Source organism: Poecilia reticulata, linkage group LG21, assembly GCF_000633615.1.
Source record: "Poecilia reticulata strain Guanapo linkage group LG21, Guppy_female_1.0+MT, whole genome shotgun sequence".
In the NCBI taxonomy this organism is placed as follows: Eukaryota; Metazoa; Chordata; class Actinopteri; order Cyprinodontiformes; family Poeciliidae; genus Poecilia; species Poecilia reticulata.
The window spans coordinates 17,749,491-17,773,510 of NC_024351.1; the positions used below are offsets into that span (position 1 = coordinate 17,749,491).

The window sequence follows — 24,020 nt, forward strand, 5'->3', positions numbered from 1 at the left end:
GGGCGCAGCTTCGTCACTGACTGTCGGCTACTGGAAGGAGGAAAGATTAAGAGCGGCACGGAGCATCTCCATCCTCCGCAGTCTCCTTTTCATCCCGCCCGTCGGAATTGAGCCTCAGACGGGCGCGCGGACCAGACGCCAACCGGAAAACGTGACGGCGGCTGCGGCCGCTGCTTTTCCCTATCGCCGCGAGGTAAGATGACGCTGCTGCTTCCCTCATCCTTCGGTGTTGTTATCAAATGCACAGCGGATGGAGGCTCTCAGTTATAGCGGAAAAGGTAGAGAGGAGCATCTTCGTGCATGAGACATTGTCGGATTTCAGCTCCTGGATGCTCTGCAGGCATATCATAGGGCAAATGAAAGGCACGTGCATTTGTTGTCTATTTACATTTAGGATTTGCTATGGGCCATATGGTTCTTCATGCAGGGTGCTATATCGCGGGGTGAGGGGGGGTTGGGGGGCGGGCAGCACAAGAACTTAAGGGAGGGAAAAAATTCTAAAGGCCAAAGCACAAATAATCACTATTTATGTTTTGGCATGAGGACTACCTTAGACTGAGTCTTAAAAGTGTGAGAAAACTATTGTACTTTCATTACAGATTATTTTTAAAAACTCCTCATGGTTTATTAAACTCTTATTTTTCAACAGAAATACAGTAAAAGTTATAGTTTTCCCCTAAAGGTTTGGCAAAATGTCATCTTCTTTTTGCTCTGGGGAATGCGCATTGCCAGTAATGGTGGAATAAATAAATAAATAAATAAATATGTAAATATTAAGTTCAAACACATAAACAATGCTAAAGATAAGGGAAAGCTGCAGGAATGAAGGAAATGGATGTGTAGCCCGAAGCTGCTGTAAAAGCTGAGACAATGTTTCCTAAATTAACTCACCTTATTGTTTTTTTTCTTTCTTTTTTTTTCTTTGGAAAGTAGAAGACATCAAGGTTTGCAAGTTTTAGTTCCAGCTAAGTTCCCACCTAATCACTTTTCCCCTCATTCTGGAAAGATAATTCTATTATTGTCTCGCCCCAATCAGAGACCAAGGCTTAAAAGTATTACCTTTAATTTTTTTCTTTATTTTTTTGGCCGCCTCCGATGAGATATCACCCTGGTTGGAGAGCCTTATCTCCAATGAAAAAAACAAACAAAAAAACACCTTCGTGCAGTTTTTATTGGTTCTGATAAGTTATATATAAAAGAAACAGGGATTTTTTGACACAATGGGTTTATGTCACTGCCACTGTTTCTTCATATCCTAAAAGTGATATTTTTTTATTTGTTAATCTTAACATACCACATCTGCACCGAAACGCTCTCCTGCACTCATTCCAAACGCCCAGACAGCTTTTCCCGCTGCGCCTAAATCTGTGGGTACATGCCTGCAATCGGTGCTGTTTTACTGCATACCTGGGTGTGTGTGTGTGTGTGTCTGTGTGAGAAAATCAGGTGAGCTCTTTCATGTGTCTCCTGTTTTGCCCTTCCCTTCTCCGGCTCCCTCCCAGAACACACAGCAATGTGAATGGCGGCGGAATTCCGCAGCAGGGCTGTCAGTGGGGGGCAGGAGGAGCCGCCTGTCTCCGGAGCCGTCGCTCACTCGCACGCGCGCAGCCACGATGGCCACCTCCAGTTCCAGCCCCTCACACGCACCTCCCAGTGGCAGGCCACTCTGGATCACACCAGGAGTCACGCTCGCACTCATCACTTCATCACTCCCTCGCGCGTGCAGCAGCCGAGGTACAGCTGTCGCCTCACACACAGTCTCAGGGCCATGACCAAAGCAGAGAGGGGAGTGCAGGGCTCTGCGGAGAAGATGACCAAGGCCAGTGAACCTCTGGTTCCCAAAGCTCCTCAGCAGGTAAGAGGCTTTCTTTTTTTCTCTTTTCTTTTGCATGTCATTTTTATTATTTTTTTTCCCCGGTTGTGCACTTTCCTTCAACTGATCTCCCCTCACATCGTCGCTGTAATTCAGAAGCTGTTACCCTTCTTTGAACATCTGGATGTAATCTGCCTGGGTTCGCCTCTGACTGACTTGATTAGATGGAGAGTAAAACATGTGATGCCCATGGCTGCTTATCGCTGTGTGATTAGTCAGCTTTATTGTTTTCCTTTGGACTGTAATCCCCCAGATAGAGAAGTCAATGGCTGCAAGCTGATTCTATTCAATTGAGAAAATCTGTTCCAATTTGCCAGGAGACCTGCTGGAAGATTGCTTGTCTTTGTAATGGTCTTGGCTATGTCAGTTGATCACCAGGAAACAAGGCAGTGGAGGAGACAGAAACTGACAGCTCACTCACAGAGATGGAGTGGGTGGGCTTCTCTATGGGGCTTCGCCGTGTTTTTCAGTTGCGCGATTTGTTCGGCTTTTCCGAGGAACAATAAATCACATGAAGAATCATTCTAACATTTTATTGTTCTTACTATTTTATGAGGGACATTGCATAAATGGGCTGGTTACGGACACCAAAGTTTTAAAAGGATTGATGCTTTCAAAGTCGTCCATGTTTTCCAGATTTTGGCGTGTTCGTTTTTTTTTCTTACTGTACATTGCTGGTCAGCTGGCTGAAAGAAGGCTCCTCTTAATGTGCAAAAGAAACACGCTGGGGTGTAAGATTTTCTCCGGCTGCACAGAGGTCGTAGAGCGATGCCGCGCTGACTAGAGGTGAGCATTTATCGCATCGCTTATCATTACCGTGAAAAATTTCTTTGCAAGAAAAGAATTTCGATTTATCATTGTCTGGATACATTTAATTTAATGAAGTTAAATGAAAAACAAAACTTAAGAGTATTATCGGAAGTGTTATTTTTGCCGTTTTCCCCCCCCCCCCCCCCCACTTTTTGTTCCATAAGAGCATCCATAAATGCAAATAAGTTCAAAAATACGATTAAATACAGTCACTTTGTGCTGACTAGAGATATGAATCAGACTTTTTAAAGTATGTACCGTCCCGAAGATCCTTCTTTCAAATGTTTTGTCAAGAACAATGTTTGTGTTTGTGGCTCTGCGAAAGCCGTGCCATGCAGACACAGCATTTCTCTAAAAAAGAAATCATAATTAGCTTGTTAATCATTTTTACTGTTATAACAATAATAGCACAAAATGTTGCGGTAAAATTCTAAGTCCATATTGCCCAGCACCAACCGTCTCTCACTTGAATCTTCTCAGTTAGCCAGTTAGCTGGCTAAAAGAAGGTGCCTTTCACTGGCTGTGTTTCCATTACAAACGGAAAACACTTGTTTATATTCCGCTAACGTTGAAAATTGCTTTTCTGCATGAAATTTTAAACGCATTTAAACCCCCACATGCATGTGCTAGGTCATTAAAAAACATCCTCCTATGACTACCACTTCCTGTCATCTTAGCCGTCTTTTCTGCCAGTAGTAACATCCGGCTGATGATCACATGACTCGTGTTAGTGTTTCCATTGCATTTTGGCGAAATATGCTAGCTTTGGTACAGCCGAGAAACCATCTCATCATAGCGACTGTGGAAATTCATCTACTGAGATGCAAAAGAAGGCGTTCAATTTTCTCTATTTTCGTCCGGAGTACAGTGAGTGAAGCAGCACTGTCTGTCTGCCTTCTGTTGCTGCACACTGTGCATCAGGTGGCTGAAAGAAGAGCCCTTTTGACAAGATTCTAAAAAATGTGCCCTTGTGTTCTTTTTCTTTTAATGTTCCAAGAGTAACGCCCCTCCCTTACCCGTTGCTGTCAGTCAGATGTTTAAATCAAAGCTCCTTTTAAGGAGATCATTAGAAACATTCCAGAGAGTCAAATTTTCTGAAATGTAGCTGAAAAAAAGCTCCTACACTTTTCACACAATTACTTGTTTGGAAATATTGTCTATAGTCACTATTATTAAATTAGTTGGGTCATGTATTCATAACCAACATAAATCCTTTTAGTGTTATACTCCCAAAGTGAAATAAACAGATTTTTAGAAAGGTTGTTTATTTCATATTTCAGCGAACATGTGTGAAAAACAATAAAATGTACTAAAACAGGAATTTTAAAGATAGCATTGTGATGGCTACAGTTGCAGTAACAATGACAATAATAACAATTTTAACAGCAGTCGAAAAACGATTGTTACTTTCCACTTTAAAATTGAAACAATAAGATCATGGCACACTTCTGTTGTTTTAAATGCCTGCGGTGACACGGTGTCATTTTACCGTGAGAATCTCGTACCGACCCACGCCTGCAGGCAAGCGCAGAAAGGAGGTTATGTCCTTTTATGTCCTAGTTCACTATATGGTGTCACACAGCCGCAGTCACTCATCTCCCACGTTTCTACCACAGAGCAGAGGTTTCAGTGAAACAACCATTACCTCACACAATACAACCAGTTCTGCAACTCTGACAAACTTCTGTCTATCTGTTCCTCGGTGCCCCATGGAGTTTTGTCACCTTTGAGCAAATGCTTTGAAAATGAGTCACGATAAAGTCATTTTCCCAAAGGACAAGAGAACTCTGCGAATGTGAACATTATGTGTGTGTGTTCTTGGTTTTATCTAACTTTGTTAGGCTTATTTCACTGCAAATTCAACGAGTTCGGATTTGCTATGATAAAATGAATAAAATGTCACATTTGCTTTAAAACAGACAGGAAAAATCACTGAATAATAAATATTAATTTGGGTTCCGTGCGCCACCCATTGGGAGTATTTGTTTAAATCATCAGACTGGGCTCATTTTCATGTTATCTTAGACAGGAAAGTAAAAGTTCGGTTGGTATCTGGTCTTTTTCTAGACTATATTTAGCTTCCAAAAGCAATAATTGACTAATCTTGAGAACTGAGGTGTATGAAATATGAAATATGTGGGTGAGGCGTTGTTATTTCACCGACCTTAAGTCATTTGGTTTTATGCAAATTAATGTCAAAGGAAAAAAAAAAAAAAAAGAAAGTTGAGTTTAAATTTTAATCTGATTATCTTTAGTTTTCCTCATTTATACAGTTATGCCATGTGGAAGCACCTGAAAGTGGATTAGGTTTGAAGACTGACTTTACAACTCGGACCTGCTTCCCTGTTCCTGCTCAAGCAAAGTGTCCCCACAGCATGACGCTGCCACCACCGCATGTCACTGGTGGCAAACAGGATCTTTTATGGCTCTCTTCCATGTTCCTCACTCCTTCGCAAACATGAAGAGATAATAGCTGTGCTGTCAGCAGAGCGTTTAATCTCTGCTGCATCTCCATAAAGGCAATAGGGCCCTTGGCTGCACACCGTGTCCTTTCACCGCCCAAATATGAAGCCCGTCTGCATTGCCGAAGACCTTTCTTGTGAAATACAATAAGCACAAGTGAGCGCATGGGAAATTACCACTGCAAATTCCACGTGAATAACTTTCTGTTCCGATTAGTCCCAACAGAGGAGACACAAAGAAATGACCTTGAGCAGTGTTATTATGGCTTCTCATAACTTTCATCAGTTGTAAACATAACCAACCTAGAATCGCGAGAAAGCCTGAAGCTACTCGACTCTTCTAAATGAGATCTATGGTGGTGTGCCCCTTATAATTTGAAATCCTTAACAAAAACTCCATGAGACACGATTGGTTAAATAACTCCCCCCTCCTCTTAATCATCCTTCCTTTAATTATCAGCCGTCATTAAGAGGGTCTCCTTGTGCAGACTGAGGATTAATCCACCTCACACTGCAAAAACACAAAGTCTGAACTGAGCATTTTTGGTCCAGTTTCTAGTGAAAATATCTCAGTACATCTGAATTAAGACAAAACCAACTTACAAGTAACTTTTCATCAAGATATATTACAACAATTTTTAACTTGTTTTAAGTGAAAAATTCCCTAATACTGTTTAAAAAGTGCTAGTTTCACTGGCAGATTATTTCACGTATAACATGGAGGAAAATGTCTTGTTGAGTGAAATAATCTGCCAGTGAAACTAGTACTTTTTTTACATCAATATAAATGAATTATTCACTTAAAACAAGTTAATCTTGATGAAAAGTTAAGTGTGAGTTAGTTTTGTCTTATTTCGTTGCACTAGAAACCAGACCAAAAATACTTGGTAGGATTTTGTGTTTTTGCAGTGCAGAGATTAGGCCCCCTGTGTGAACTCCTGCTGATGCTCCCCTTGTTTCCTCTATAGCAGCATAACTTAAGTGTACACACTTTGTATGCGCTCCATCAAGGCAACAGCTGAGAGAGGATATCCTGTTTGTGCTCTTTGATGATAAAAACTCAGTAATGAGACGCGCAGTGTAAGACTTTGGTGGGAAAATGAAAAAAAAAGTGTTTAGAGACATGCGGGGAGAGTATTTTTGCACATCATCAGTTAAGCTCTCACTCTCCAGACGCCCGAGACTTTGATTTTTTTTTTCTTTCTTTCTTTCCCCTATCTTTCCAATTAAGGATAATTGCAGTGAGAGTGGAAGAACAGAGAGTTTTGAAGTCGGAACCACTGCGCAGCCTTTACTTACCTCTGACCCGCTTGTCTTTTGATTGAATAATTACACACCTCCCTCCTGGTAATTGTCGTCCTCCAGCCCCTGCACGTTTTTGATGGGGGCTGTACGGAGGAGGAAGAGAAAAACCTGAGCTGGATAATAACAGTGCGCCAGTCGTGGCTGTGGTCGCTTTGGTGATTTCCATCTTTCATTTAACTGTGGGCAGAGTAGCTGTCAGCCAAGCCTTGCCACTGGATGTGGACTGAAGCTATTTCGCGTGCGACACACACAGAGGTTATATATATGGAGAGAGGCTGATATGTGGCCGCTGAGACAGTAGCAAACGCTGCGCGCACCCAGACTGTGATGTCTCAGCTTATTCAAGTCTGGAGATGAAAGCTTTCCCCTCGGTACACAAATGCCCAAACCCACACACACACAAACGCGCGCACACACTCACACATACGCTGACAGACACACAGAGGGTGAAATGTTTAATGGTTTTAGCAGGGCACTAGAAAGGAAGCACAGGCATGGATTGGTTTTAGCGGGATTCTCCGGCTCCTCTATAAGAACCGACGTCTGCAACCCCTCGACCACAATGCTAACAGCCAGCAGGGGTCTATTCCAGTCCACAAACACACACATGGAAATTTATGAATGAAGATCTGTCCCATCTGTAAGAGTAAACCATTTAGAGGGATATAAAGCTGTGTCTTTGTAAAAGACAGAAGAAAGAGCATTTGTCATGTTATTTATTATTTATCGTGATAAGTTTCCTGTCAGGATAAGAATTCCGATTTATCAATAAGGGTCAGCTATGATGTTTAAACCCCCTGAAACTGTCCATGTTGTTGGGATTGTTAATTTTGCTTTTTTTCCCCACACTGTTTGTTCAATAAAAGGATTGATAAATATCAGTAAATATGAAAGTGATTGTACCTTGTGACTTTTATCATTTATCACAAAAGTACCACAAAATATCGTGATAAAACTTTAGATCCATATCACCCACCCCTAATGCGAGGTACACATAAATTACTGTAAAGATCATGAGTCACTGAGTTATCGCAGCTGTAAGGATGAAATTGTATTTTTGGAGCATCTTCTTAAGAACTCCAGGGTCTCCCCAAGGTATTGTAAGCCTGGCGGGCCAACAGGCTTTACTTGTGCACCCACTAGGCTAAGCATTGCTTAAAGTCTTTTTAAAATGTTTGCAATTTTTAAGACTTTATAGTTGATGTTCATGTAGCTATTACTCTTACAATCTTTCAATAACACATAGTTATCAAGTGATATTTTCAAATTTTCTGTCAACTTTAAACATTTTCTAATTCAAAAAGCACGGTGGGTCGCTGGATGAATAACCCCCTTAGCACCCAACCACCAGGCTTAGCAAGTTTTCTGGGGGGAACCTTGAACTCTGTATAAAAGCATTACATAATCAACTTTTTGATTATGATATTCTTCTAATGATTTGTTAAAGTAAACTCTGTCATGAATTAATTTTGGTGGTTGAATTTGTACTTCTTTTAGTTCAGGTTGAAAATAAATCCTCACCAAGGTGATCTTCATCTAATAGCCACTAAAAAGACATTATATACATATGTCTGTGGGTTATACTACATTCACATTAGGTTCACAAGCTGAAATTCTTAATAGTGTGCTGTGGTGTCATTATTTGTAACATTTATTATGCACAATGATACAGCCTCATCTTCCTTTCCACCCTCCAGTCTTTTCAGACAAACCTGAACCAGAAGTTGTCCATATGCAGCAAATTATGCTTTGCGATCGGCGGCGCTCCCAAGGAGGTGACTTCCAGCGCTTCAGCCTTCTTCCTGCAAATCTACCTGCTGGATGTTGCTCAGGTAAACCCTTTGATTCATAAAACGTGCAGTCAAATTTTTGGAGAGGGTGTGTCTGCAGATTGCATTCTCAAATAATTACGAAAACCAAAACACGAGTTTGGCTCCTGACCACATTCTTTTCATCCACTTCAGATCAACCCCTTCCAGGCCTCCTTGGTGCTGTTCATAGGTAGAGTGTGGGGTGCAGTGACTGACCCGGTCATCGGTTTCCTCATCACGAAGAGCAGCTGGACCAAGATTGGCAGACTCATGCCCTGGTTAGTATATGTCAGAGTGTTTATTGATGTTCAGGCTTAATTATTTGGTCAAGAAGTTCCTGACTTCCCCTATGCTAACATGCTGCTATTTCCACATAGCCGAGCCTGTGCAAAGAACACCTGTGTGTCGATGAATTATGAAAGATGTTTTGTTTTGCTCCCTCGCTCTCGCATATAATTATAGTTGCTGCATGAGGCTGATGTTTGCGCAAAAAAAAAAAAAAAAAGGAGGAGGATTCTGGAGGATTTAAAACTCACACCTGAGGATTGTGGAAGATAAACAGACTTGGTGAATGGTCATTCTTGACGCTCCCTCTGATTAGCGGTGCAGACAGTTTACTTAGAGGGTGTGGGTGGCTCTTTTTCCCTTTGATGCTAGGAAACATTAGACTAAGAAGTTCATCTGTATGCGTTTTTACACCACTTTTCCCATGTGTGTGACCTGTACATGTGTGAGTCACATTCCTAAAATAGTGGTCAGTCATATTTTCTTTGCCAAAAGTATTTCTCTTTCTTTGCTTAAGTCATGTAATGGCAAAAAAAATACTTACAGCATTATTTTAGGAAGGCAACAGTATTATATAGTGCACATATTAACAAAAATCTTTTTTTAAAATCATTTTTAAATGTAATTACCAGAATAAAGCATAATTTCAATCATATTGTAATATTTATTGCGACGCAGCAGTACATTGTGGCTCCGTGCGTCAGGGTTTTGAGTAAAATGTTACGCATGCCAACATTAGTGTGGATTATTTCCTGTTTACATCAGCATTCACACTAATCCCTCTTCTAAAAATGATTTCTTTTTTCTCTCTTTTTCTTTGGTAAGCTTTTAAGCATTTCTGCATCACATTTCTTTCAAAAACACTACTACATCGTGATTCTCCCTGTCGCAACGTAGGCGGCCTCCTTTATAAAACAGTAGATTGCACACAAACTGTCAGCGCTGGAGGGAATCCAAATCCACTGTTGCCTAGCCCGACACACTGAGCTGCAGACAGATGCTGTTGGTAAATCAGCTTTGATTACCCACGGGAACGCGTAGATGAGGCCGCGTGTTTATGTGAAACGAGCGCTTTTTTTTTTCTTTTTTTTTTTAGTGCGGGTTGAACGGCATTTGCAATGACAGGGCAGGACACTCCCTTCAGTTTTTATCCCGTTTGGAAAGTCCCGTCTGTCCGTTCAGCAGGAAGCTGAACATTTCCACCCGCCAGAAATTAAGTGATTTGTATCTTTGTTCTGACTTCTTAAGGATGGAGTCTCTGGTCCCAGCGTGGCCCCCCCTGGGCACGGCAATGTTTAGTATTTGTGACTGTTGGAAACTGCCATGAGAGCAGGAATAAAAAAAGAAAAAAGAAACTCATTAGAGCTGTTTTTCAAGATTATCTGCATTTCAGAAAGGCAGTTAGAGGAAATGTTAGCAGTTGAAGAGCTATGCAGTAGAGAGGCACTGACTAAAGTTTATTGTGTTAAGTAACAAAAAGAGTGTCGTGTTATATATGTATTGCTATTTGCACAAGTTACCAGTTGAAGTAATATATTGTTATTTACAAAAGACTCTTTTAGACTGACATCTCAACCTGTCAGGAGAGTTTTGATGCTTATCTTTGTGCAGAAGAATAACTTTCACACCTCCTCATTCATTTGGCTTGAAGAGCTCTTTGTCAAATATTCATGTCACACTATTTGGTATCTGCCTTTTATGGCTTACAAAGAAGCAAACAAAGACGAAGATAAGCTGTGAAGTCACTGCAACTAGTTTTAAATGACGATTGCATATGTTAAAGGAAAAGAAAAGCTTTCCAAAATTATCCTGTGAGAAAAAGGAGTCGATGTCTAAACGTAACAACTGATTTTTACCAGTTGTCAGAAGCAACAACTGTCATCAAATGCTTCTGTCAACAGGCAATTAGATTTTGACAACACAGCGGAGGAATTTTGGCACACTCCTGATAGCACTTTTGTTTTAATTCAGCCACACCTCAAGAGTTTCTGAGCATGAACAGACTATACATGCTCAACATAATCGGGTAGAGTTCTGGACTCTAAAATCTTGATTCTTTACCTTTTTTTTGTTTTTGTTATTTTTTTTTTTATCTTTCTTTTTGACAAGTCCTAACACTACGGATTTGCTGATATACTTCACATCATTGTCCCGCCTGCGGCATAACCCAAGGTGCGAACTCAAGGCTTCAGCTTGAGTTCATGAACTGATGTGTTGACATTCTTTCTTTTTCGCTGTTATAAAGAGGTTCTTTTTCTGAAATGTTGAGATTCTTCTGAGCTCTTGACTGAGTCGTCAATGTGCTCTTGGAGTAATTTTGGTCGGCTGGCCAATCCTGCAAGATTCACCACTGTTATATGTTTTATGGTTGTGTATAAGGGCCCCACTGTGGTTAGCATATACGGAAGCCCCAAAGATGCAGAAATGAGTTTATGACCCTATCTAGACTGATTTGATTACTTTGTTTCTTAGCTGTTATGGAATTATTTGCATCGGGCCACAATTTGTTGCTTTTATAAATCTTCTTGCCTATTTTATGTTGGCAGAGAGCGACATCAGAAGTGATTTTAGGATTTTAAAACTCAGAGCATTTATGTCTGGTGAGACTGGTGAAATTGAAGCATTAAAGGTGGTTAATCGCATTCAATTCACATGATTTTTGCCAATCTATGTAGATGGCATTTAACAAGAAGTTAGGAACGAGTTAAGCTGTACTTGAGAATGAAAATATGGTCGTCAGAAAAGCACACATCCGTTGTTGCATTTCACTGTCTTCACCTTTTACTTCTGAGATTCATGAGTTGAATAGTCTCAAATCCCACCAAGAGTCCATTCTGACTCATAACACCTTATTCAAATCTGTTCTGTGCCACTGCGCTACATCTAATTAACAGCCAGAAAACGTGAGTAAGATGAGAATTACCCGTGTCAGCGTCCCATCAGCCCGGACAACTGTAATTAAATCTGTGCAAATTACTGGGACAGGTGTCGCCTTTTATTCGTGCGTGAAAAATGTGTTCAGAAAGTATGTGAGTGTTAGCGTGCGTGCGACTCTGTTGCCTCTCTCCCTGAGCAGGAACACTGTAACTCCCCCCCCCCCCCTCCTTCCTGTGGCTCTTTCAGCGCCCCCACAGCCAAGCGGTCAATAATGCAGCACCAGCGCAGCCGACCGCCTTTGTTTGTGCAAACAATCAGGAGGAGAGTGAGGCGGCCACGCCGGATGATGCCAGAAACGACTGTAACTGGCCTCTCTCTTCCTCCTTTTAATATGTTTTGCTGCACTAGTTCAGATGGAGGTCTAGTTTCCATAAGTGTCTCTTCATACGCGTCTCCTGTTCAAGACTGCGTGACAAACTGCATTTTAAGTGCTGCCTTGTGTTTGCAGTCTCCGATGACCATCAATCATCCGTCTTTCTCCTCGTTACTTTGCAACACGCAGCCGTTTGCTTTAACCGTAGCAATGCAGACAGTCGTACGCTTATGAATTATACATGGCCCACCTACTGTATCACTCCCCAAGTTCTGAGGAGAGCACATCACAGCGGAATCGCTTCATGCAGCTTTCGCCTAAGTGCGCGCTACATATTCATGAGTCCGCGTGTGTAATTGCTACATCTGGATGTGTGTGTGTGCGTGTGGGGGTGTGCATGCGTGTGTGTGTGTGTGTGTTCGTCCTTTACCCAAGGGAGTGGAATTTCTTTTACTTTTCTGTGTTTCCCAGGACAGATTCCTGCCATACTTAGAGAGAAAGTCTGTAATTGGGCAAAAAGGAAAGCATCAGTTAAACAGTGTTGTGAAAATGACAAAACCACATTTTTCCCCCCTCTGCTGTGACTGGTGGTGATGCCCTGAATTTAATTACATCCAAGTTTTCCTCTACCCTTGTGGAATTGCTCAGGGAGGGGGAATCATGGGAACTTGGCTGTTTAGTTCACATATGTTTAAAGGATGTGGAGAAGGCTTAGCTATTTTGTGGATGGTCCTGTGAGAGTACGGTTTACCTTGTTTACTTTATGTACTATCTGTATAAAAGGTCTCAATAGAGAATTGGTGTAGTTAAAGTTAACCAAAATGTCCAAGCTGTCCTCAAGGGACTAGTAAGGCCTAGTTGGCTCATTTCATCAACACAATCTACCTTTAAAATACATTTAGACATCAATGGGTGTCTGTGTCTGGATGGTTTTTCTCTTGGATTTTGCTCCACTAATAGCTTTGTGTTTATGTCCATTCAATGAAGCTACCGAGCATCTACCTTTGGGAGTTTTCAATGCACTTCAGACCAGTAGAATAGCCTAGGCTAGACTTAGAACTTAATGAACCACATCCTTTTTGGTCTGAGAATGCCTTGGGATCCTCTGCAAGCTGTAGAAAGGTTTGTCTTCGTGACCCACCTGGATAATGTCGTCACTGTGATTTAATCTCATATAAGCAAAGAACAACAGACGGACCAAATCTCCCTTTCCCTTCATGTATCTCATCCACTATTCTTGTTTTCTTTTCCTCCCCCGCCTCACACAGGATATTGGGTTGCACTCCGTTTCTGGTGCTGTCATACTTCTGCCTCTGGTTCGTTCCCCCCTTCGTCAACGGCAGGTTCGTCTGGTACCTGGTCTTCTACTGCCTCTACCAAACCCTCATCAACGTGAGTATTCATCAGAAACAGGATATTCAGGAATTTTTCAGACTGCCAAGAGATGTTCCACGCGAGTCAGACGTCGAGAGGAAACAGGAGATGAAAACCCTAACTGACTCATCTCGACAGACAGGTTACATAACGTAGGAATAGAATGCAGAAAATATTGCAAATATTTGCGTTGAAGAAGGAGATGATAGCGATTACCTGATGTCCTGGACTAACAGACTGATTTATGAGATGATTTTAATAAGGGGTCCAAAAAAAGAGACATGCTTAAATGTATTATCTTCAGGGGAAAACAGAGTCCTTCCAATTGACTTCTGTTTTAATGTCTTTGGGCTAATTTTCTCCATTTCCCCCATTATTCTTGCTCTGCTCTGGGGTAACCTCTATAACATATGCCACAGAGCATTCGGACCACTACAGAAGCTGCGGTCAGCTGTTACAGCATATAATTCCAACTACTTGATAAGTATACAGTCATTCCTGCCAGGAACCTCTTGCCCGGTAAATGCCGGGTGCCACTTTTAGTCGCCCTTCATTGTCTGTGGCCGTGTGTTTGTGTGAAGTTCAGCTGCTATCACTCAGAATGCCACAGCCTGTAAACAGAGACTAGTCTGCTATGCTTTGTTTGTGTGCGCAATCAACTAATAATGGGTTTTCGCTAAACGAATCGCTTCTCACTTCCAAGTCATAAAAAAAAAAAAGAGCAAAACCCGATTGATTCTATAAATGTTTGCGTCCAGCATAAGCCTCGTAAATTACATGCTCCACAAACACTGAGGACAAAAACAGAAGAAAAAAAAGAAAAAAGCTTTCGCGGACGCATTTATTTTCGTTGTTGGCTGAGCAGGCTCATTTGGCCACAATGCTGACTGAGCCCTTGAGTAAATTACAAAGTGAAGCTGGACTATGGTCGCTGGGCTATTCTCTGGGAGAGGCGGTGAGGAAGAAGGGAAACCGATCTGGACTTGGCCCGCCGTGGAAAATGCAGAGATCGCCTTTGATAAATATACAGCAGACACTTTTGCGTTTGTGTTTTTCTCCGAAACATGTCGGATAAAAAGGCTGTCCGGTCCATCATTCCGAAGCCACTTTGTTTATGTGGCTATTTAAAGCAGGACTTGAGCATGAAAGCATTTTGCATTCGTTAAGTAGAAGTGATAACCTTTTCACAAGGGCAAACACGAAGTACAACTACCTCTTGTCCTCACGGTCCAAATTCTTTGTGCCCTCTTTTCTTGCTTGGGTTTTCTCCAGTTTCACCCAAAGCGTGCATGTAAATAGCACCCTCGCTGTTATGCAGCGCTTTGTTGCCTTGATCTTAAGAGGAAGCAGGGATGACATTTCTCAGTCAATTAAAGACTCGCATTCCTAACTTGTTACGGCTTGTTATTAACAAGTTGGCGGCACCCAAAGGAACAGTTGTTTATTTTTCAAGCCCTGCATTGGATTTAGTTCAATTCGGTGTGTTCCTAATCAGTTCAGATCGGTTTGAAAGAATCATTTGTCGGTTAAGTTCAATTAAATTGAATTCAATTGTGTGTGTGTGTGTGTGTGTGTGTGTGTGTGTGTGTGTGTGTGTGCGTGCGTGCGTGCGTGTGTGTGTGGTTCAGTTAAAATCGGCTTGGTTTCATTAAGTGGAATGCAGTTCAGTTAAATTCAGCTAGTTAAAGCCACAGAAGTAATCCGTTAGACCTTTTTCAGTTCTGCACTTTTCAGACTCGTGGATTTAAAACGTAGGGCATACAAGAATGTTATAAAAGTTATAAAAGTTGCCACTTTTATAACTTTCACTTACATGGTCATGTTTTGCCTTTGCTTAGATGCAGTTGCTCAATCATAGCAAAATATTTCAGATTTGTTTTGTTGCTCTAACAGAATCCATTGTTTCTGTCTGGCCTGAGTCCTAACTGAACGTTTTGTGTCCTTGCAGTGTTTCCACGTGTCTTACTCTGCTCTCACCATGTTCATAAGCACAGACCAGAAGGAGCGGGACTCAGCCACTGCTTACCGTAAGCTCCCTCTGTTATTCTGACCGCATGCTTCGACCTCCGCTGCATCCGCGATGAAGCATGACATCGTCTTTGTTTTGGGGGTTTTGACAGGAATGACGGTGGAGGTGATGGGGACTCTATTGGGCGCTGCCATCCAGGGCCAGATCGTGGCCAGCGCTCACAGTCAGAAGCATTGCTCTTCTCACAACATGTCTGCTGGTTCCCTTGGAAACAGCAGCGGGGCAGAGACCGTGGTGCCCTTCCAGGAGAACCTGTCACAGGCTGTAAGTGTCTCTCTGCCAGCCTGAGACCTCAGGTGTAGCTAAAAATGGGGCAAAGAGTCGGTTTGAAAATAAGGGGGGCTGTGACTGCAGCGCTCTTTCTTGAACCTGTGGTGGCGGTGTGTGTGCGTGTGCGTGTGCGTGTGTGTGTGTGTGTGTGTGTGTGTGTGTGTGTGTGTGTGTGTGTGTGTGTGTGTGTGTGTGTGTGTGTGTGTGTGTGTGTGTGTGTGTGTGTGTGCGCGTGTGTGCGTGTGTGTGCGCACGTGTGTGCACTACTTTCAAAAACACCAAAAGGGTTTAAAAAAAAAAACAGACAGAGAGTGTTGAATGAAAAGAAAGATTGTTTAAAATTGGCTCCATATTTACTGACTGTCTGGTAGTTCTGACACTGGAAATATGTTCACATTTTATCCCGCGTAACCCATGGGACTGAAAGGAGGCGGCTCCGTTTGATATCTGAACCGGCGTCCCGGGCATGCTCCCCGTTTACGACCACAAAAAGGGGGTTCCTCCCTCACATCAGGCTCCAAGAAGCAGCCCCAGTGAGCTGCCGGGTCTCGGCAGCCTGCAAGTCATTAGACTTATTTATGTTTCACACAGATCACTTCAACACACCCCAGATATAGTCTGCAAACAATAAAGCCTGAACGTATTCATACCCCGGACACTTCTTTACGTTTTGTAAAACATAACAGTCAATGCATTTGAAAGCATTTGGAGGCCACAGAAACTCCGGTGGCCCTTTTGAGTAAAAGTCGTTGGAAAGTTAAAATAAAGATAAGATAAAACCTGGCAAATAAACCAGAAATTACTGGAGTTGTAGCCAAGATTTTTTTCTTTTATAAAAAGTGTCCATCTGCACCAATTGAATTATATGCGGGGGATGTGCAGAATTCTTCAGAGGGCCATTTGTGGCCCTCTGAAGAAGATGCGAGAAGATGCTGGAAGAAAATCTGTTAGAGACCTCAAAAGACATGAGGATCACCTTCCAGAAGCAGATATATCCAGACCTTTTTGTGAACGGTTATCAATAAATTATTACATTTGTGGAATGGCTCATTCAAAGTCCAGACTTTAGAAATCTTTTGCGAGGTTTGAAACTTCCTTTCCAAATGCAAACTTTATGCAATCTGACTGAGTTGGAGTTATTTTGGAAAGAAGGATGGCCAAACGTTTCAGTTTCTAGACTTGCAAAGTGCGTGAAAGTGTAACCCTACAGATTTCCAAATGAGTCATGAATAATTCATGCCTCACAAGTCAGATTTTTACTTGTAGAACATTTTTATATTATTTCTCTTCCGCTGCTCTACTTTGTGTTGGTGTATCACTAGAAATCCCACGAATATATGTGAAAGTAGAGACAAAATACGGAAAGTCTCTAGTCTTGCCATTTAAAGTAGCACAGCAAGACATAATAAAGGATATTTCAGTTTGTAGCTTGCGAATAAACACAAGCTGCTGTACAGCATCAGCCATGGGAGTTTCTGTGCGGATGAAAAGTCCTGGGTTGGATTTTATTTGCACCGCAGCTATTTGGGTTTCAAATAAGACCTTTCCAGTGGATTTTGGGTGAACCCTACTGGGGCAATACCGCTCACCGCTCCTACCCCCTCTGCAGTCAGCCGCTGAACTAAACCTCTCTCACCCCCTCTCTCTGTGATCGCTGCTGAGGGTGGCACACAGTCTGGGCAAACGCCGTCTGCTTTCGGAAACAGGGAGTGTTTGATGTGCGTAAATAATGAAGAACCACCGGGCCGAGCCGCATGGTAAAATAGCAAACAAACACAAAACTGCTCTGTTTAAGGCAGAGCAGTTCCTGTCACGGTGGGGGTGAAACTGTTACGTCTGTATTTTTGGACACAGATCTGTTTGGGGTTTGCTTCCTTCGGGTCGGCTCTGTTTGGACGTATCAAACCAAGAGCGAAACCCTGCACAGAGAACTACCGACGATAAGTCAGTCACTTGTGACTAGCAACAAAGAACCGAAGAGCACGAATGTCTCTTGTTTCCAGCAAATGAATTCCATTGCTAATCAGAGAACTATGAATTATGAAGAACCAAACAGACCTGTTTGTGCTACTTCTGTGGAAAAAAAAAAGAAAGAAGAAACAGACAGATTTAGGCCATGAAATGTTTGTTTTGTTTCTGCAGAAGGAGGTCTACATGATTGCTGCGGGTGTGATAGGAGGAGTGTTCCTGCTGTGCACTCTGGTGATGTTCCTGGGAGTCAAAGAGCGGGAAGGTGAGATCACCGAGATTATTAACATTCCTCATAAATGATTTCACTTCCACATGTCAGTGTTACATTTATTTATGAAGCGCATTTGAAAAAGGATTGTTGAAGAGAATGCTTTACGGTTTCACCACAAAGAAGGACAGAGTAATACTGTAATAACATAAAATATAATCTATTGGTGCTGCAACCAACGATTGTTTTAGTAATCGATTATTCTGCTGATTAATCGGTTAATTGGATACAAAACGAGCACATTTTGCAGGTTTTTGATTTGAGCCTTTTTTAATACAATATAAAAAATCCATAAAAAATGCAAATGAAATAAGTCAATTAATTTCTTAAATAATAAAATAAACTTATAATTCACAAAAATGCAATAACATAGCATTCTTTAAGTGATCATTTGTAGCAAGTTACGCATTGGCAACTAAAAAAGTACTTATAACATCAACATGTGAAAGTCACTGTATTAATTTAACGTCAATACAATCAAATCAATACAGAAAAATAATCTTTTGATTATTTCTGGATTAACCGATTAATTGGATAGCAAATTGTGCTTAATTGTAGTTTTTTTTCTTAAAGAATTTGAACCAAGTGAAGCTAAAACATATTTACAAAGATTTTTTATATTTTAACTACAAAATGCGTGTACGTTTGTTGTTCCTTTATCAAAACGTCCATTTTTTGAATGTTTTTGCTCCATTTAACAATTAATCGATTACAAAATTAGTTGACGATTATTCCGATAATTGATTCGTCACGATTAATCGTTTCAACCCCATAATACACTGGGCTGATTCGGCTTTTTGAACTTGGAATGGAACCATATTGTGAATTTGACTCTTTAATAATTTCTTTGTCTACAAAAATGTTTTGAAAATCCCCACAATACATTTTTAATACCTCATTTTCGATAATCAAATCTTTGCTTAGATTTATTCATTTTACAGCTTTCATTAGACCAATAGACTAACTGGAGCTAAAATTATTTCTGTCCTGCAGCCAAATGGTTATTGCTCCGTAAATGATGGCTCGGAGAGACACAAAGCTTACCCACCGCATTGCAGGGGCAGTTCCAGTAGTCCCACTGAGCAAATCTATCGCCTTTCCCTTACTGCATGTTATCTGATAGGCTGCGTGTATTTATCCCCCATCTTTCAGATCCCTACGGCTCGAAGACGGAGGAGCAGGTTCCCTTCGTCCAGGGCTTCCTCAAAGTGATGGGACACGGGCCGTACATCATCCTGACAGCCGCATTCCTCCTCATCACCGTTGCAGTTCAGGTAATTGTCTCGGCGAGACGCTCGTCAGACACAGCGTCGCATTAAGCACAAGCCGTGATGAACGCTGACAGCGTGGGAGCATTCCTGCCGCTCCGGCTCGTTTGATCTGTGTAAAAGAACACCTACCGTATGTTTGTGGCTTTGAGTTCCTGGTCTCCTCTGGGCGATACTGACAAGGCCTGTTGTGTGGCGCATCTGGCATCTTTACAGAATTTAGATTAAAGGAGACTTCCCAAGTTTTCTGGATTGTTTTTTTTTCTTTTTTTTTTTTCTTTTGTCAACTGTCATCCGTGTGAGTCTCAGAGGGGGAACAAATCACAGCAGAAAACTCCAACCGTCAGCAGCTTCTCCAGTCACTTTGTTTGGCACTCGCTGCAGCACGCCGAGTGCCTCCATCGACTGTGCCGCATATCTGAGTATCTGAATGTCCCCTCTCTGATTTCTGCAGCTGACACAGTCCAACTTCGTGCTCTTCTGCACCTACGCTGCCGGACTTAGGGAGCACTTCCAGAACATCGTGGTGGTGATCCTCGTGAGTTGCCAGATTTACTTCCTATTCGCTTACAAGATCTATCTTGCAGCACAACACAGGACAAAACAATAAAAAAACCCTCAATTTTCACAATTCTAACTTACCAACGATGCAGTCTCATTTAGAATCTAATTTTTGAAGTGTTTCACACATCATCTGCTTCGTCTTGTCTCCCTGCAGGTGTCTGCGCTGTTAAGCATACCATTCTGGCAGTGGTTCCTGAAGAGATTTGGGAAGAAGACAGCAGCTTTTTGTGGCATCACGGTAAGGATCCTGGTTTTGGTTTTACGACGTCGAACTTCCTTGTTTGCGCCATCTTGTCATCGGGTGTGCCAAATCCAGCTTCCGGAGTCACATAAACATCTTTTTGATCTCACGTGTAAACATCTGGAAACACTTGCGCTTGTTTGTCTCTTTAGTGGATCATGCCCTTCTCCATGATGCTGGTGTTCATCCCTAACTTGGTGGTGGCTTACATTGTGGCTGTCTCCTCTGGGCTCAGCATCGCCGCGTCGTTGCTACTGCCATGGTGAGGCCTTTTGCAACACATCCCACATATTACCACTGTGTCCCGATTGGGATTTTTTTTTTTGCTCCAAGATGCCGATGAGAGTCACTTTAAACCATTTGTGCCCCGATTAGACACACTAATGTCTATTTTAAAATTTGTGAATTTGAAGGATGTAACAAAAGTTTATCGAAAACAGTTCCTTATTATTACATTTAGCAAATAGACGTTTCATCTGATTTAAAGTCCGATAATAGGAAAAAAATGAAATGGTTTTATTTGTAAATATCTGGCTTCAACTGTATAACTAACTTCACACATACAGCTAGTCAGCTATACATTGTTCCCATTGTTTTGATGTGCAACAGTAAGCTGGAATGCTAGGCTAACGCTACCATGTTTCCCTTCTGTTTTGATATGACTCGTTGCTAGCTCGGCTCATAGCATATTTCAAAGGGGTCCCAGTTAATTGTGTGAAAACAAAATGTTCTCCTGTTTGATAAACTGATTGCCTTGCTTTCAATATCATAACTATGAATTAGCAGGGTTTCAGTCTAATGGTACAGAGCAGAGAAGAAGTCACAGAAAACAGTCTCTACTTCACTTTGAGCATCATTCCAAAGGACGAACTCTTAGAGAAGACATTTCACTAGCTGCAAGATATGGTTTGAGAGTCTAATAATCTTTTAAAGAAGTTGGGTTTTTAACCAAACAGACCTTTGTGTCTGCAGGCGCTCTTGTATTAATGTCTGCATGGCAGTCATCTGCTTCTCTCCCATATGAAAGAAATGTTAATTTAATTAGAAACTTTCACCTATCTGCCCATCAGCACCACGAAGCTGACAACGTTAGCAGAAACAGTCATTAGCGTCTTGTTAATGATGATTGGATGCCCCACAGGGCTCCATCCAATTACCCACTTCATGTCACAAAAATGACATCAGTTGAAAAAAAAAAAAAAAAAAAAAGACAGGAGATGCGGCGTCTGTTGTAAATCTTTCGTGTCATCACAGGGCTCCCACAACACAACTCCGGAGGTATCTTTACATCTGCCTCCCAGACGCTTCTTTGGCTGTCACTGCTTAGCACTCGCCTCTTTTCCCCTTCCTTTTATCTCAAATTATAGCCTCCCTATAGGGGGGGCATGTTTACGTTGGAAGGGGCCAAATGTTTATTCTGCCTGTGGTCCAGCAATTCCGCCCGCTGCTCATCATCTGATCGTGTCATTAGCTCTGTAATTTTAGCCCACCGTTATATTGGACAGCCTAAAGTTGGCATCACGTAATGATTTGCTAACATCTCTAGCGGTTTTGCGAGGAAATAAGGTAAGAGCATTAGCTTAAAGTTTTGCCAAGTGTTTGAGTTACTCTGGGCATTTAAGGGAAGCTTGCAGTGTCCATCGCGAGTCACTCTTTTCATAGCTTCGTGTTTATTTTTGTGTGCTTTCAATCCAGGTCCATGCTGCCAGATGTGGTGGATGATTTCAGACTGACGAACAGCTCCTCCAAAGGCCATGAAGCCATCTTCTATTCGTTCTACGTTTTCTTCGTCAAGTTGGCCGCTGGCATCACCCTGGGAGTGTCCACCCTCTGCCTGCAGTGAGTCTCGAAGAAGTACACCCATAACACGGTTGTTTGATGTTTCAGGGTGTAGTGGAACGTAATCTGGTTCTTTCTAAGTCTTAAAAGAATGCCAAACATCACATCTTAAAATGTATTTGACTAAACTTGAGCTTGTATACAGAAGCAGTGTGTGTAAAAATTAAATATATCAAATTTTACAAAAGCCTATACAATCGTATTTGACACCAATGCCTAAAAGTAATCATTTCCGTTGATCTTTATCAGACATTAAACATACTTTAGTTCAGTGCAGGTTTTTTTTTTTTTTTTGGTGGTGGGTGGGGGAGTCAATATGCCATGTTTGTTTTTCTCCAACGAAACTTTGAGTTACGTCCTGAGATCTCTACCTTGATCTAATCATTTTGTAAGATTTTCTAGCGTATTTCTAGAGTGTTTAGTCTTTGGAAGAGGTAAGAGAGGCTAAAACTTTAATGTAGCAAAGTGTTGCCCAAACTCTTTGCCACTTGGGCCAAAATCATCAAGTTGTGGCAAATTTTTTGGTGGAATACGCCATGGGTCAGTCAGCATTTTCGTTTTCTGAGAGGTATCGGTTTGGTAGTTTTGTAGCATCATGGTTCTATATCTGTCCCTATATGGCCCGCATCTAAACAGAACCTGTACATCTTCATAGGTTTGCTGGGTACGAAACCCGCGGCTGCTCGCAGCCCCCTCCTGTGGTGTACACGCTCAAGCTCCTGATCGGCGCCGCTCCCATAGCCTTCATCGTCACGGGGTTAATGATCCTGGTTTTGTATCCCATCAACGAAGACGTACGACGCAGGAATAAACTCTGGCTGGACGAGCTACGGTGTGTAGAAATCATTAATGCACAACTGCGGGAAAAGCTCTAATCCTTCGACTCTGTCCTTCCTTTGAACTTCCAAACTGTTGCAAACTTGCTGCGAAAGACTTTCTGTAAAAAAAAATGGTGAGGGGGGGAAATGCTGCTGTAATGTGGTGGCAGTACCAAAGTGATCCACCAATGTAAATACTCAGGGGGACTCCAGGTATCTGAAAGATACAGCATCTGAACACATGTAGTTAGATTAAATATTTAAGGTTCATGGGCTCTGAACTTCCTGCTTTTCCTTGGTTTCTTCATCAACCTACTCACAAAACTTTGCAGTGACAAAACAAAGCAACTCGCAGGATCTTTTTGTGTTAAAAGTCAAAAACATATCTCTTCTGTAAGTGTTCAGATTCTTCACTAGGTCTTTTAGTGACGTCAATTGCTTGGGGGCGTTTTCCAATTCCTCCAATTAGAAGAGCTCAGACGAGGGTCAAAAGTGCCACAATCCAACAAATAGATAATAAATACATTGAACAAATATGGATATATTAAAAGTTACATAAATGTGCCATTAAGTAGTCAAAGCCAAACAACTCATAGGGTATAAATAGTTTTCAACATGCTATTTGGTAAAAGGTCAGTAAAATCTGAGAAATTGTTTTGCTCCCAAAGAAAAAAAAACTAAAAAGTGAGATATCTCACTTCCTGTCACAAAAAAAAAACCCTTGGCTTAATTGTATTTCAAATTATTTAGATTTAAAATACAATTTCAAATCTAAATGTACACATGTGTTAAATTGTGACGCTTGTTAGCTAGCTCAGAAGAGGCGCGCATGATTGCACTGCCATTTTTGGTCTCTCTGGAGATACACGTGTGGTCGAATGAATCGTCTTGTTTGAATGTAAACTGAGATTGTGAGCGGCGTGGAAAGGATTTCTCCTCCTTTTTCCTACATTTGACTTTCCCTGCATCCTGACTTGTCTCCGAATGTGTCATGAACAAAGATCACCATGCAATGAGTTGACCTCAGGAGTTTTAATTGGGAACAGCTAAATCTTGCTGTAAGCTGTGGCCAAATAACTCTTGTAGATTGATGAAGAAAACAAACAAAAAAAGAAAAAAAGGGTTTTTGGGAAACCTTCTGTATGTTTACTTTCTCCCTATGGTACGAATGTAGCACTGATACTGATGTCTCTCGCAGGAAGCAAAGCATTGACTCCGAACCTACGAAGATTTAAGTAACGCGTGAGCAGGATGTTGGAGTGAATTCACAAAGCCACGGATTCCAGTCATGAGGCTGGAATGTTGCTCTTTGGTGTATATTACACTGTCAAATATGGAAATAGTTTTAATGTAAACATTTTTTGTTTTACTGCCACACATACTGTATAGTCATCTTGAATATATATATATACATATAAACATATGATTTATATAAATGAATGTATATTATTTGCTGTGTTTAACTCTACGCTGTTATTTATTTATGATACATAATTACAGAAAGATTGATGACAGATGATGAATAAACGCCGTAGAGACAGGATGGGACCAAATAAATCTCTCGTGTGTTTCTTCAGTGTGG

General features: G+C 41.5%; 1 protein-coding gene across 1 annotated transcript; it reads left to right on the forward strand.

Moving 5' to 3' along the window:
• Positions 1-23,995, forward strand: mfsd2b (MFSD2 lysolipid transporter B, sphingolipid). The gene is given in 16 exon segments (XM_008398286.2): positions 1-193; positions 1,503-1,855; positions 8,148-8,282; positions 8,415-8,539; positions 13,065-13,188; positions 15,119-15,197; positions 15,291-15,463; positions 17,612-17,702; positions 18,861-18,982; positions 19,431-19,514; positions 19,695-19,778; positions 19,934-20,043; positions 21,477-21,620; positions 22,276-22,452; positions 23,637-23,653; positions 23,656-23,995. Coding segments are annotated over 15 exon segments (1,830 nt in total). The 5' UTR covers positions 1-193; positions 1,503-1,519; the 3' UTR covers positions 23,685-23,995.
• The last annotated feature ends 25 nt before the right edge of the window (positions 23,996-24,020 follow it).